General features: G+C 40.0%; 1 protein-coding gene across 7 annotated transcripts; it reads right to left on the bottom strand.

The window, feature by feature from the left end:
• Positions 1-16: 16 nt before the first annotated feature.
• LOC128021527 (uncharacterized) lies at positions 17-8,491 on the bottom strand. Of its 7 annotated transcripts, XM_052608801.1 has the most exons (3): positions 7,739-8,224; positions 7,460-7,676; positions 5,443-7,381 (listed from the first exon to the last, which is right to left on the bottom strand). In XM_052608801.1, the coding sequence occupies exons 1-3, from the start codon at positions 7,880-7,882 to the stop codon at positions 7,320-7,322; spliced, it is 423 nt and encodes a 140-aa protein (XP_052464761.1). In that variant the 5' UTR covers positions 7,883-8,224; the 3' UTR covers positions 5,443-7,319. The 7 variants fall into 7 exon arrangements, with proteins under 7 accessions (XP_052464758.1, XP_052464757.1, XP_052464755.1 ...); XM_052608798.1 differs by adding an exon at positions 17-364 and having other exon boundaries at positions 6,992-8,220; XM_052608797.1 differs by having other exon boundaries at positions 5,153-7,082; positions 7,185-8,491.
• Positions 8,492-14,442: the final 5,951 nt, after the last annotated feature.

Genomic DNA, 14,442 nt, shown 5'->3' with positions numbered 1-14,442 from the left:
ATCAGATTTAATTCAATTCAATTCAATTCAAGTTTATTTGTATAGCGCTTTTTACAAAATAAATCGTTACAAAGCAACTTTACAGAAAATTATGTTTCTACAATATTTTGTAGTAGCTAGTAGTTTGTGCACATTTGACAGGATTTTAGAAAAAATAAAAATAATAATAATAATACAAGACGTAGTCAGCTAGACGATGAACTATCAATATTATTAATTAAGTTATTATATGATTAAGTCACACATTTAGGAATAATTGTTAGTTCTGTTTGTTGATTCAGGGTCAGCATCATCTGGGGTCCTCTGAGGGTCAGCATCATCTCTTCTCAGGTGTTCTGGATCCAGACTGGAGCTTGTTTAAATCCTAGTTACCACGGGATGTAAATCTCGTGGCGAAACATAGAAACAAAATACAGACATCATTAGCATAGCTGCTGATCCAACAAAGTAAAATTAGTTTAACCCAAGCTAATGAATAAAAATGCACCTTTGAACAGATGCAACTACACTCACAATTAAAAAGATACATTATTTGAATGCTTGGCGAAAGAGATGTGTTTTTAATCTAGATTTAAACAGAGAGAGTGTGTCTGAACCCCGAACATTATCAGGAAGGCTATTCCAGAGTTTGGGAGCCAAATGTGAGAAAGCTCTACCTCCTTTAGTGGATTTTGCTATCCTAGGAATGACCAAAAGTCCAGCGTTTTGTGACCTTAGGGTGCGTGATGGGTTGTAACGTGGTAGAAGGCTAGTTAGGTACGCTGGAGCTAAACCATTTAGGGCCTTATAGGTTAGTAATGATAATTTGTAACTGATACGGAACTTAATAGGTAGCCAGTGCAGAGACTGTAAAATTGGGGGTAATATGATCATATTTTCTTGACCTGGTAAGGACTCTAGCTGCTGCATTTTGGACGACCTGTAGCTTGTTTATTGAAGAAGCAGGACAACCACCTAGAAGTGCATTACAATAGTCCAGTCTAGAGGTCATGAATGCATGAACTAGCTTTTCTGCATCAGAAACAGATAACATGTTTCGTAGCTTGGCAATGTTTCTAAGATGGAAGAATGCAGTTTTTGTAACATTGGAAATATGATTTTCAAAAGACAAATTGCTGTCTAATATAACACCCAGATTTCTGAATGTAGAGGAAGTAACAGTACATCCGTCTAGTTGCAGATTGTAATCTACAAGATTCTGTGTAGTGTTTTTTGGTCCAATAATTAGTATCTCTGTCTTATCTGAATTTAATTGGAGAAAATTGTGTGTCATCCAATCTTTTACATTTTTAACACACACTGTTAGCTTAGATAATTGGGAAGTTTCATCTGGTCTCGTTGAGATATATAGCTGAGTATCATCAGCATAACAGTGTAAGCTAATTTTCCGTATTTTCTAATAATATTACCAAGGGGCAACATATATATTGAAAATAGAGGGGGACCTAGGACGGATCCTTGTGGCACTCCATATTTTACTGATGATAAATGAGATGACTCCCCATTTAAGTAAACAAAATGGTAGCGATCGGACAGGTAGGATCTAAACCATCTTAGAGCCTGCCCTTGAATACCTGTATAGTTTTGTAATCGATCTATGAGTACGTCATGATCTATGGTGTCGAACGCAGCACTAAGATCAAGTAAGACTAGAAATGAGATGCAGCCTTGGTCTGACGCAAGGAGCAGGTCATTTGTAATTTTAACAAGTGCAGTTTCTGTGCTATGGTGGGGCCTAAAACCTGACTGAAATTCTTCATACAGATCATTTTTATGCAGGAAGGTGCTCAATTACGATCTTATCGTAATTAAACCAGAAAAATGTAAAGTAAATGAACAAAAACAATTTTTAAAGTTTGGGCTCATAAATATTAGATCACTCGCACCAAAAGCAGTTATTGTAAATGAAATGATCACAGATAATAGTTTTGATTTACTCTGCTTGACTGAAACCTGGCTAAAACCAAATGATTATTTTGGTCTAAATGAGTCTACTCCACCAAACTACTGTTATAAGCATGAGCCCCGTCAGACTGGTCGTGGCGGAGGTGTTGCAACAATATATAGTGATATTCTCAATGTTACCCAGAAAACAGGATACAGGTTTAACTCTTTTGAAATACTTCTGCTAAATGTTACTCTGTCAGACATGCAAAAGAAATCTAATGTATCTCTTGCTCTGGCTACTGTGTATAGACCACCAGGGCCGTATACAGAATTCCTGAAAGAATTTGCAGATTTCCTCTTAGACCTTCTAGTTACAGTTGATAAGGCGCTAATCATGGGAGATTTTAATATTCACGTTGATAATGCAAATGATACATTAGGACTTGCGTTTACTGACCTAATAAACTCCTTTGGAGTCAAGCAAAATGTCACCGGGCCCACTCATCGTTTTAATCATACACTAGATTTAATTATATCGCATGAAATCGATCTTACTGCTATAGATATTGTACCTCAAAGTGATGATATTACAGACCATTTCCTTGTATCGTGCATGCTGCGTATAACTGATATTAACTATATGTTGCAGCGTTACCGTCTGGGCAGAACTATTGTTCCAGCCACCAAAGAAAGATTCGCAAATAACCTGCCTGATCTATCTCAACTGCTAATTGTACCCAAAAATACACACGAATTAGACGAAATTACTGACAACATGGGCACTATTTTCTCTAATACATTAGAAGCTGTTGCCCCAATCAAATTGAAAAAAGTTAGAGAAAAACGTACTGTACCATGGTATAACAGTAATACTCACTCTCTCAAGAAATTAACTCGTAGTCTTGAACGCAAATGGAGAAAAACTAACTTAGAAGTTTTTAGAATTGCATGGAAAAACAGTATGTCCAGCTATAGACAGGCTCTAAAAACTGCTAGGGCAGAGCATATACACAAACTCATTGAAAATAACCAAAACAATCCTAGGTTTTTATTTAGCACAGTGGCTAAGTTAACAAATTACCAGATGCCACCTGATTCAAATATTCCACCAACGTTAAATAGTAATGACTTTATGAATTTCTTCACTGATAAAATAGATAACATTAGAAATACAATAGCGAATGTAGATTCTACAGCGTCTAACACTTCAGTTTCATCCATCGCACCCAAAGATAAACTGCAGCGCTTTACAACCATAGGACAGGAAGAGCTAAATAAACTTATCACTGTATCTAAACCAACAACATGTTTATTAGATCCTGTACCCACTAAATTACTGAAAGAGCTGTTACCTGTAGCAGAAGAAACACTTCTCAATATCATAAACTCGTCGTTAACTTTAGGACACGTCCCAAAACCATTCAAGCTGGCGGTTATCAAGCCTCTTATTAAGAAACCAAAACTAGATCCTAGTGTACTGGCAAATTATAGGCCTATTTCAAATCTTCCATTTATGTCTAAAATTTTAGAGAAAGTTGTGTCTGCTCAATTGAGCACCTTCCTGCATAAAAATGATATGTATGAAGAATTTCAGTCAGGTTTTAGGCCCCACCATAGCACAGAAACTGCACTTGTTAAAATTACAAATGACCTGCTCCTTGCGTCAGACCAAGGCTGCATCTCATTTCTAGTCTTACTTGATCTTAGTGCTGCGTTCGACACCATAGATCATGACATACTCATAGATCAATTACAAAACTATACAGGTATTCAAGGGCAGGCTCTAAGATGGTTTAGATCCTACCTGTCCGATCGCTACCATTTTGTTTACTTAAATGGGGAGTCATCTCATTTATCATCAGTAAAATATGGAGTGCCACAAGGATCCGTCCTAGGTCCCCTTCTATTTTCAATATATATGTTGCCCCTTGGTAATATTATTAGAAAATACGGAATTAGCTTCCACTGTTATGCTGATGATACTCAGCTATATATCTCAACGAGACCAGATGAAACTTCCCAATTATCTAAGCTAACAGAGTGTGTTAAAAATGTAAAAGATTGGATGACACACAATTTTCTCCAATTAAATTCGGATAAGACAGAGATATTAATTATTGGACCAAAAAACACTACACAGAATCTTGTAGATTACAATCTGCAACTAGACGGATGTACTGTTACTTCCTCTACAGTCAGAAATCTGGGTGTTATATTAGACAGCAATTTGTCTTTTGAAAATCATATTTCCAATGTTACAAAAACTGCATTCTTCCATCTTAGAAACATTGCCAAGCTACGAAACATGTTATCTGTTTCTGATGCAGAAAAGCTAGTTCATGCATTCATGACCTCTAGACTGGACTATTGTAATGCACTTCTAGGTGGTTGTCCTGCTTCTTCAATAAACAAGCTACAGGTCGTCCAAAATGCAGCAGCTAGAGTCCTTATGAGGTCAAGAAAATATGATCATATTACCCCAATTTTACAGTCTCTGCACTGGCTACCTATTAAGTTCCGTATCAGTTACAAATTATCATTACTTACCTATAAGGCCCTAAATGGTTTAGCTCCAGCGTACCTAACTAGCCTTCTACCACGTTACAATCCATCACGCACCCTAAGGTCACAAAACGCTGGACTTTTGGTCGTTCCTAGGATAGCAAAGTCCACTAAAGGAGGTAGAGCTTTCTCACATTTGGCTCCCAAACTCTGGAATAGCCTTCCTGATAATGTTCGGGGTTCAGACACACTCTCTCTGTTTAAATCTAGATTAAAAACACATCTCTTTCGCCAAGCATTCGAATAATGTTTCTTTTTAATTGTGAGTGTAGTTGCATCTGTTCAAAGTTGCATTTTTATTCATTAGCTTGGGTTAAACTAATTTTACTTTGTTGGATCAGCAGCTATGCTAATGATGTCTGTATTTTGTTTCTATGTTTCGCCACGGGATTTACATCCCGTGGTAACTAGGATTTAAACAAGCTCCAGTCTGGATCCAGAACACCTGAGAAGAGATGATGCTGACCCTCAGAGGACCTCAGATGATGCTAACCCTGAATCAACAAACAGAACTAACAATTATTGCTAAATGTGTGACTGAATCATATAATAACTTAATAATATTGATAGTTCATCGTCTAGCTGACTACGTCTTGTATTATTATTATTTTTTTTTCTAAAATCCTGTCAAATGTGCACAAACTACTAGCTACTACTAAATATTGTAGAAACATAATTTTCTGTAAAGTTGCTTTGTAACGATTTATTTTGTAAAAAGCGCTATACAAATAAACTTGAATTGAATTGAATTGAATTGAGCAGACACAACTTTCTCTAAAATTTTAGACATAAATGGAAGATTTGAAATAGGCCTATAATTTGCCAGTACACTAGGATCTAGTTTTGGTTTCTTAATAAGAGGCTTGATAACCGCCAGCTTGAATGGTTTTGGGACGTGTCCTAAAGTTAACGACGAGTTTATGATATTGAGAAGTGTTTCTTCTGCTACAGGTAACAACCCTTTCAGTAATTTAGTGGGTACAGGATCTAATAAACATGTTGTTGGTTTAGATACAGTGATAAGTTTATTTAGCTCTTCCTGTCCTATGGTTGTAAAGCGCTGCAGTTTATCTTTGGGTGCGATGGATGAAACTGAAGTGTTAGATGTTGTAGAATCTACATTCGCTATTGTATTTCTAATGTTATCTATTTTATCAGTGAAGAAATTCATAAAGTCATTACTATTTAACGTTGGTGGAATATTTGAATCAGGTGGCATCTGGTAATTTGTTAACTTAGCCACTGTGCTAAATAAAAACCTTGGATTGTTTTGGTTATTTTCTATGAATTTGTGTATATGCTCTGCCCTAGCAGTTTTTAGAGCCTGTCTATAGCTGGACATACTGTTTTTCCATGCAATTCTAAAAACTTCTAAGTTAGTTTTTCTCCATTTGCGTTCAAGACTACGAGTTAATTTCTTGAGAGAGTGAGTATTACTGTTATACCATGGTACAGTACGTTTTTCTCTAACTTTTTTCAATTTGATTGGGGCAACAGCTTCTAATGTATTAGAGAAAATAGTGCCCATGGTGTCAGTAATTTCGTCTAATTCGTGTGTATTTTTGGGTACAATTAGCAGTTGAGATAGATCAGGCAGGTTATTTGCGAATCTTTCTTTGGTGGCTGGAACAATAGTTCTGCCCAGACGGTAACGCTGCGACATATAGTTAATATCAGTTATACGCAGCATGCACGATACAAGGAAATGGTCTGTAATATCATCACTTTGAGGTACAATATCTTTAGCAGTAAGATCGATTCCATGCGATATAATTAAATCTAGTGTATGATTAAAACGATGAGTGGGCCCGGTGACATTTTGCTTGACTCCAAAGGAGTTTATTAGGTCAGTAAACGCAAGTCCTAATGTATCATTTGCATTATCAACGTGAATATTAAAATCTCCCATGATTAGCGCCTTATCAACTGTAACTAGAAGGTCTGAGAGGAAATCTGCAAATTCTTTTAGGAATTCTGTATACGGCCCTGGTGGTCTATACACAGTAGCCAGAGCAAGAGATGCATTAGATTTCTTTTGCATGTCTGACAGAGTAACATTTAGCAGAAGTATTTCAAAAGAGTTAAACCTGTATCCTGTTTTCTGGGTAACATTGAGAATATCACTATATATTGTTGCAACACCCCTGCCACGACCAGTCTGACGGGGCTCATGCTTATAACAGTAGTTTGGTGGATTAGACTCATTTAGACCAAAATAATCATTTGGTTTTAGCCAGGTTTCAGTCAAGCAGAGAAAATCAAAACTATTATCTGTGATCATTTCATTTACAATAACTGCTTTTGGTGCGAGTGATCTAATATTTATGAGCCCAAACTTTAAAAATTGTTTTTGTTCATCTACTTTACATTTTTCTGGTTTAATTACCATAAGATTTTTTCTAGATCCTACATTATATTTATATTTTGACCTCACTATTCGGGGAACAGACACAGTCTTAATAGGTTTTACAGCGCAAGTACCTTTAGCATTTAAGCGGTTGGAACAAAACTCATCATAATGGTTATTTGAGAATTGTCTTACTAGTCACATGGAGCGAAGTGTCCTGGAGATGTTGTCAGAGAGAAGCTCCGCTCCAATTCTGCTGGGGTGTAATCCATCAGCGCGAAACAGTCTAGGACGCTCCCAGAAAAGATTCCAGTTATTAACAAATAGCAGTTTCTGTTCTTTACACCATGACAACAACCATTCATTTAAAGCAAAAAGTCTACTGAACCTTTCGTGTCCTCGTCGATACGTGGGCAGTGGTCCTGACACGACGATCGTCGCCGCGGGCGTCGTGCTGCGAACCGTCTCGATCAGGCTCCTGAAGTCCCTCTTCAGCGTCTCCGTCTGCCGCAGCGTGGTGTCGTTAACCCCGGCGTGAAGCACGACCGCTCTGGGGCTCTCGCCGTCCTTCAGGATCGCGGGTATCTGCGCAGAAACATCGAGAACATGAGCACCAGGCAAACAATGAGTGTGCACTTTACCTTCGGCTAACGTAGCACTTACGTGTCGGACGATGGAGTCTCCGATGATCACAGCGTCGCGTCCTGTCTCGCGGAGGGGAGCGAAGTGGTTCTGGATGGAGATCTCGAAGGTAGGAGGGGGAGAAGTCGTCGCCCGGGACCCAGCTCGCGTCCTCCGCTGTGGATGCACCCAGGGTCCGTGGTGTCCCGGCGTCGCAGTGAAGGACATCTGGGAAGATCGCGTCCTGGGTGCACCGGGCCTGCGCAGAGAAACACACGGAGTAGACGTGGTGGGACTGTTAACAGCACGCTGTATACTTACCCCGGACTTGTGAGCGTCAGCCCGGGATGATTCCAGCGCGGCTCTCCGCTCTCTCAGCTGGGCCTGCCTATGTTCCAGGTCGCGAATCTGCTTCCCCACGGCCTCGAGCTCGAGCTGCACAGAGTGGAGACATTCATCCGCCATTAAAGCAAGTAACAGTGAGTACAGCAGTGGTAATGTGTGAGAATAGAGTATTAGCAATGTAAGCGCAGTTAGCAGCAACCACGCTTGCTGATGCTAACTGGCTAAAAGCTAATAGCGGACCCGGGAGATCAAAATAAAACTAGTGATAGCGAGGCGCTCTGATTGTTTTTGTTGTAGAATACAATAGAGGATATATTCACGCGTTATATAAACGGAAACAATGATGTATAAAATTGATTTTTAAGTTAAAAATAGTCAATGAAAAGAATATAGTGACGGAGCTCAAACGCAGTACAGCCGTCAACAACAAGCAGGAAGTGACGTCCTTATATATATATAAAAAAAACAAGTATGGGGCCGTTGAATTTAAGTATTCAACGGCCCCATAGTAGAAGTAATAATGTAATCCATAAAAAAGTAACTGTATTCTGATTATGAACATTTGAAAATGTAATTCTGAGTACTGATTACATGTAATTAGTTACTACTCAGCTCTAAACGTTGCCACAGTGTTGCACTGAAAGAGAGACCGTGAGCCATTTCTAGAGATCAGAGAGGCCCCAGAGAGATTTTCAACCAGCAACCAGCTAGTAATCCCACAAAACAAAACTAGCAATGTGCTAAAAACCATTCAGAACTGCACTGCATTGATAAACATCAATTCACTTAAAGATGGTGAATGTAGGATTGACACCGAGTGGTTGAACTAGGTATATTGCATTCCAAATTCAAAATACTGGAGAGGGTATTTTAACCGCTGGTTGCCAGATTGACAACACAAACAGGAATGAGTATGAGTATATATATATATATATATATTTTTTTTTTTTTTTTTTTTTTGCTTTAGTAGAGTCAAAACCTTAAAAAAAACACTCACTGACTGCAAACTTCTAAAAATTGTCTCTCATATTCACAGAGGCTGCATATCCAATAAAAACAGTAATAGTGTGTACAGTTTAAAAACAAATAGTTCCTGTGGGAATATATTTTCAAATGTATTTTATTGTAATTACATACAATTCAGACAAATTTTTCCTTGCAATTTGAGAAAAAAAGTTAGAATTGTGAAATGTTGTAAATATGTAAATTACATATTTTACATGCATATTCTACACATTTTTTGTAGAAACCAAATAAAAAAATTTTTCTCTCTATTATTTTTGAGGCAAGTTTAAAACAACACTTATTTCAAAGCTGACCCCAAGCTTTTGATCAGTATGAATCAAAGTCTCGTGACATTTCTGTGGGAATGTATGATCTGTTCAGAATTGTGCATACAGCGAAAGTCACTGGGGTCCAAATATTGTTTGGGACTTCTTGGCTTTCATTGTATGGACGAAACAATTCAACAGTTCAAAAGATCTTCTTTTGTGTTCAGCAGAAGAAAAAGTTGTACATGTTTGGAATGATGTGAGGGTGAGTATATATCTTAAATTTTTTCAGAACAGTGCACAGGTGTGTTTACATGATTTAAAAAAAAATGCTTGGTATTTGGCAGCTATTTTCTATTGCATCATTTCCTGTTGCCCCCATCACTTGATCTGACGTCATTTCTTTTGATCAATTTGATATCAGCCCAGTAGTTTCAGTGCATATCTGTGTAAATAATGGCGTAACAGCAATGCAAATAAAGGCACAGGGATGTGTGTTTGCTGGCGGTCAGTGCTCAGTGTTTGCCGGGCTGTGTGATTCACTACTAACAAGCGTTACCAACCATCTGCTCTCCCAGTCCTCCGTCAGCGCTTCACTCACCCGAAAGCACAAGCGATCCCTGCCATTCTAAGAATTCCTGCATCCTGAGGCCGGACTGTTGTGTCTCTTTGTATTATCTGCTGTATGATCATGTCTGTGTTCTTGCCCACAGGACACCTGTCAGTGCTTATCTCGTATCAGCCCATTGTTAGGAGAACAGGGCATGGATGCAAATGAAAATGCTGTCTTCCTGACAACTCGCTGTTGTTTTCTGTAGGCAGCATCACTAACATGAAAGAGTCGTCTAAAAGTTATCTCTGTTTAAATAATCATATCGATGCATTATTTATTGCATTCTACTATGGCTGTAAAGAGTTAATTAAAAATACAATTGCTGGCGTATAGAGAGTTGATCAGTATTTCATATTTTGTGAAGTTTAGAATATTTTTAATACAGTAGGCATTTTGAAAAGTATGTTTTCTAATGGACGTTTGCTTGTGCATACAATACATAAATCAGTCGAATAAAACACTAGGTGGTGTGGACTAAAGAGTGATTTGTTTATCGTCTGTTTTTAGCAGACTTACTGAACTGGAAGTTTCACAGTAAATGCTGAACTAATAAGCAGTGCATTCAACTCATGCAACGAGTTATTTTTGAATGGCGTATCTTATGACAGACAGTCTCCTAAATTATCTAGTGAGTGTACAAATTAAATAAATTAAAAAAAAATTAGGAAAGAAAGAAACGCACGAAGACCACATGACATCCGCCACAAAAGCTTCTATTTACATAGCATTTGGTTAGACTGCTACAAACAACCTTCCTATTACTAGGGTGGTGGGTGGTTACCAGGTTACCAGTGTTGCTATCTGAACAGACCTAACGCGCTGTGAATGTTAGAGTGTTGTGGCTGGTTGCCAGGGTGATGCGAAGCAGTTGCTAATTGTTACACCATTACTAGTGTGTTATAAACTCTGAAAGTGTTATTACACGAGTAGTAACTACTATGAGTAACTAGAGTGTTGTGGGAGGTCACAAGTGTGCTGTGACACCGTTGATGTTCTGAATGGAGTTAATGCACTACTAAGGTGTCTCCCAGAGTGTTTTGGGTGGCTGCTAGGTGGTTGCTTGCTTGCCCGAAAGTGTCACACCCTAGTTTGATATTCTGTTCTCTAGATATGACTCCATCAAGTCTAAGGATTGTTTTCTGCCATTGTTGATACTGTGTGTAAAGGCGTGTAGTGATTCAGTTGCACAACAACATTTTTCCAACACATTTTTCATCTGTCCTAACAGTGAATGATGGGCTTATTCATCGCGGTGCCTAGGCAGTTGTGTTTGGCCCTTTGAATAAACACTTCAGATCACTGACAGAAGGAAAACAATTACAATGGTCACCCTCAGTTATGTACTAACCAAAGTCATCTAGAATATTTATTTTTCTTTAAATAACTCAAAGGCGATTCTTCTGAAAGTTTCAGTCTGGTCTTCATAGGGTCCAGAGTGCACCTAACTCTAAGCAAACCTGATCAGTGTTATCTTAAGGGCTTTGTTCATTTGCAACATGTACTGTAATTGCTCGCTAAATAAATCTGAGGGGGTGTAATTGTTCTCTAAACTTGTTGAATAACTGACTGCGAGCTGCTGAACGTACAGAAGAAAAACTCTCCTCTCAGCATTGGTTGATGAACACACTTGTCCTTCCTTGATGGCTCGCTGAAAGGAAATAGCTGTTTTACATAAAGTCCCAGACTGTTTGTCAGTGTACTAGTTAAAGGATGTTTGAGTCCAGGATTATCAGTTGTTACAGTGTTACACAGGCTCTGAGTTGTCTCTGGGTAGGTGCCAGGGCACAGAGAGGAGCTGCTGAAGCTGAAGTGTCTAGTTCAGCTCTACAGACAGGACTGCCGCCTGCTCAACAGCTTCCTCTCCCTGTGAATGCTTCTCTTTGTTGGACTCGTCCCATCATCCAATCAGCACACTCTTAAGATTAGGGGACATGATCCAGAAAACCCCAGCTGCTCTCTGGATAAGATATTTACTGTCAAACTCAAAACGGAAGAGGAGTTTTACTAAATGTGTCCCACCAAACCCCTTATAATGAAGTCACATAATCTATCTATCTATAACATATAGTTATAAGTATGAAAATACATATGTAAATTTGAATACATAGTAATAACTGATTATATAAATTATATCTATCTATATACATCTGTCTGTCTGTCTACAGTATCTATCTATCTATCTATCTATCTATCTATCTATCTATCTATAGTATCTATCTATCTATCCATCCATCCGTCTGTCTGTCTGTCTATCCATCCGTCCGCCCATCCGTCTGTCTATCCATCCGTCTGTCTGTTTGTCTGTCCGTCCGTCCGTCTGTCTGTCTGTCTATCCATCCGTCCATCTGTCCATCTGTCCATCCGTCTATCTGTCTGTCTGTCTATCCATCCATCCGTCTGTCTGTCTATCCATCCATCCGTCTGTCTGTCTGTCTGTCTGTCTATCCATCCGTCCATCTGTCCATCTGTCCATCTGTCCATCCGTCCATCTGTCCATCTGTCCATCCGTCTATCTGTCTATCCATCCATCCGTCTGTCTGTCTATCCATCCATCCGTCTGTCTGTCTGTCTGTCTGTCTATCCATCCATCCGTCTGTCTGTCTTTCTGTCTGTCTGTCTGTCTGTCTGTCTATCCATCCATCCATCCGTCCGTCCGTCCGTCCGTCCGTCTGTCTGTTTGTCTGTCTGTCCATACATCCATCCGTCTGTCTTTCTGTCTATCCAGCCATCCATCCGTCTGTCTGTCTGTCTGTCTATCCATCCATCCGTCCGTCCGTCCGTCCGTCTGTCTGTCTGTCAATCCATCCATCCATCTGTCTGTCTGTCTGTCTGTCTGTCTATCCATCCATCCATCCGTCCGTCCGTCCGTCCGTCCGTCTGTCTGTTTGTCTGTCTGTCCATACATCCATCCGTCTGTCTTTCTGTCTATCCAGCCATCCATCCGTCTGTCTGTCTGTCTGTCTATCCATCCATCCGTCCGTCCGTCCGTCCGTCTGTCTGTCTGTCAATCCATCCATCCATCTGTCCGTCTGTCTGTCTGTCTGTCTGTCTGTCTATCCATCCATCCATCTTTCTGTCTATCCATCCATTCATCCGTCTGTCTGTCTGTCTGTCTATCCATCCATCCATCCGTCTGTCTGTCTGTCTATCCATCCATCCATCCGTCTGTCTGTCTATCCATCCATCCATCCATCCGTCTGTCTGTCTATCCATCCATCCATCCGTCCGTCTGTCTGTCTGTCTGTCTGTCTGTCTATCCATCCATCCATCCATCCGTCTGTCTGTCTGTCTGTCTGTCTGTCTGTCTGTCTGTCTGTCTATCCATCCATCCATCTGTCTGTCTGTCTTTCTGTCTATCCATCCATCCATCCGTCTGTCTGTCTATCCATCCATCCGTCAGTCCATCCATCCGTCTGTCTGTCTATCCATTCGTCCGTCTGTCTGTCTATCCATCCGTCCGTCTGTCCGTCGATCCGTCCGTCCGTCCGTCCGTCTGTTTGTCTATCCATCCGTCCGTCCGCCCGTCTGTCTGTCTGTCCATCCGTCCGTCTGTCTGTCTGTCTGTCTGTCCGTCCATCCATGCATCCGTCTGTCTGTCTGTCTATCCATCCATCTGTCCGTCCATCCGTCTGTCTATCCATCCATCCACCCGTCTGTCTGTCTGTCCATCCATCCATCTGTCTGTCTCTCTCTCTGTCTGTCTATCCATCCATCCATCTGTCTGTCTGTCTATCCATCCATCTGTCTGTCTGTCTGTCTGTCTATCCATCCATCTGTCTGTCTGTCCGTCTGTCTGTCTGTCTGTCCGGAAATAGTTTTGTCTTCAGTTGTGTGTCACAAGGATTACTCACCAAAGAATCACTTGTGTTCAGTGACAGACGTGTGCCAAAGCATAAACCCCCATCATCAACTGCTCTCGAGTCGGTGGGTTAAATTACTTTCCCGAAGGCTGGATCAGTTTTCTCAGCCCCTGAGTGCTCTGAAGCCCTTGTGCAGGCTAGGTCTCATTACAAACCAATTTCTCCTCACCCACACATCCTTGAAACACAGTGCAGCTAATTAACAGCAGCACATCAATGGCATGCTAGTGCAACATCACCACTGGCAGAAACACTACAAATTCAAGGGGTTCTTGTGAGTTACAAGGAAAAGCACTGATTTTTTGCATTGATGTGTTAAAAAGATTCTGGAATGTTTCACTCTCCATTGACAGAGGGTAAAATGATTTAATGATGATTTGTGATGTTCTATGCAAATGCATATTAATGTGCCTAAACTGTACATACTCTAATGTTACAAATGTAATACATCTGTTGCAGAGCACAGACGTTCACTACTCTCATGTGCGGTTCTGAATATGCATGTATGGTTTCCACCAGTGTGAGAGAGAGTATGCAGCAAAATACTTTGGAGTACTTGTGTAATGTGAATGAATGGCGTTTTGGGTCTTGCCCACTGCTGTTAAGAGTCTGGAGGGGATGACTTTCACATGATGCCTTATAGCTTATAGAGGTCATGGGACATATGGCACTAGTAGTTTCCCCCTGCCTATTAGCAGAATAAAAATGTAAGGAATCTTGAGCTACAAGCTCACATGTCCTCTTAGTCTCATTGGAATGAGGATTAACCCTGTTTTTACAAAGTTACACAGCATTTGAGATAGCATGCTACCATACTATACTTGCCATTTCTGCAATATACTTTGCATAGTATGCAAATGTTTGTTATGGCCTCCTACATTAGCATTCTACACAATGAATTGTGCTAAACTTCATCTTCAGTTTCCATCATATGGG

The sequence above is a fragment of the Carassius gibelio genome, chromosome A10 (assembly GCF_023724105.1).
Source record: "Carassius gibelio isolate Cgi1373 ecotype wild population from Czech Republic chromosome A10, carGib1.2-hapl.c, whole genome shotgun sequence".
NCBI lineage: Eukaryota > Metazoa > Chordata > Actinopteri > Cypriniformes > Cyprinidae > Carassius > Carassius gibelio.
Note: the sequence above shows the minus strand (reverse complement) of the source record. Positions and strands in the feature narration are given on the sequence as shown.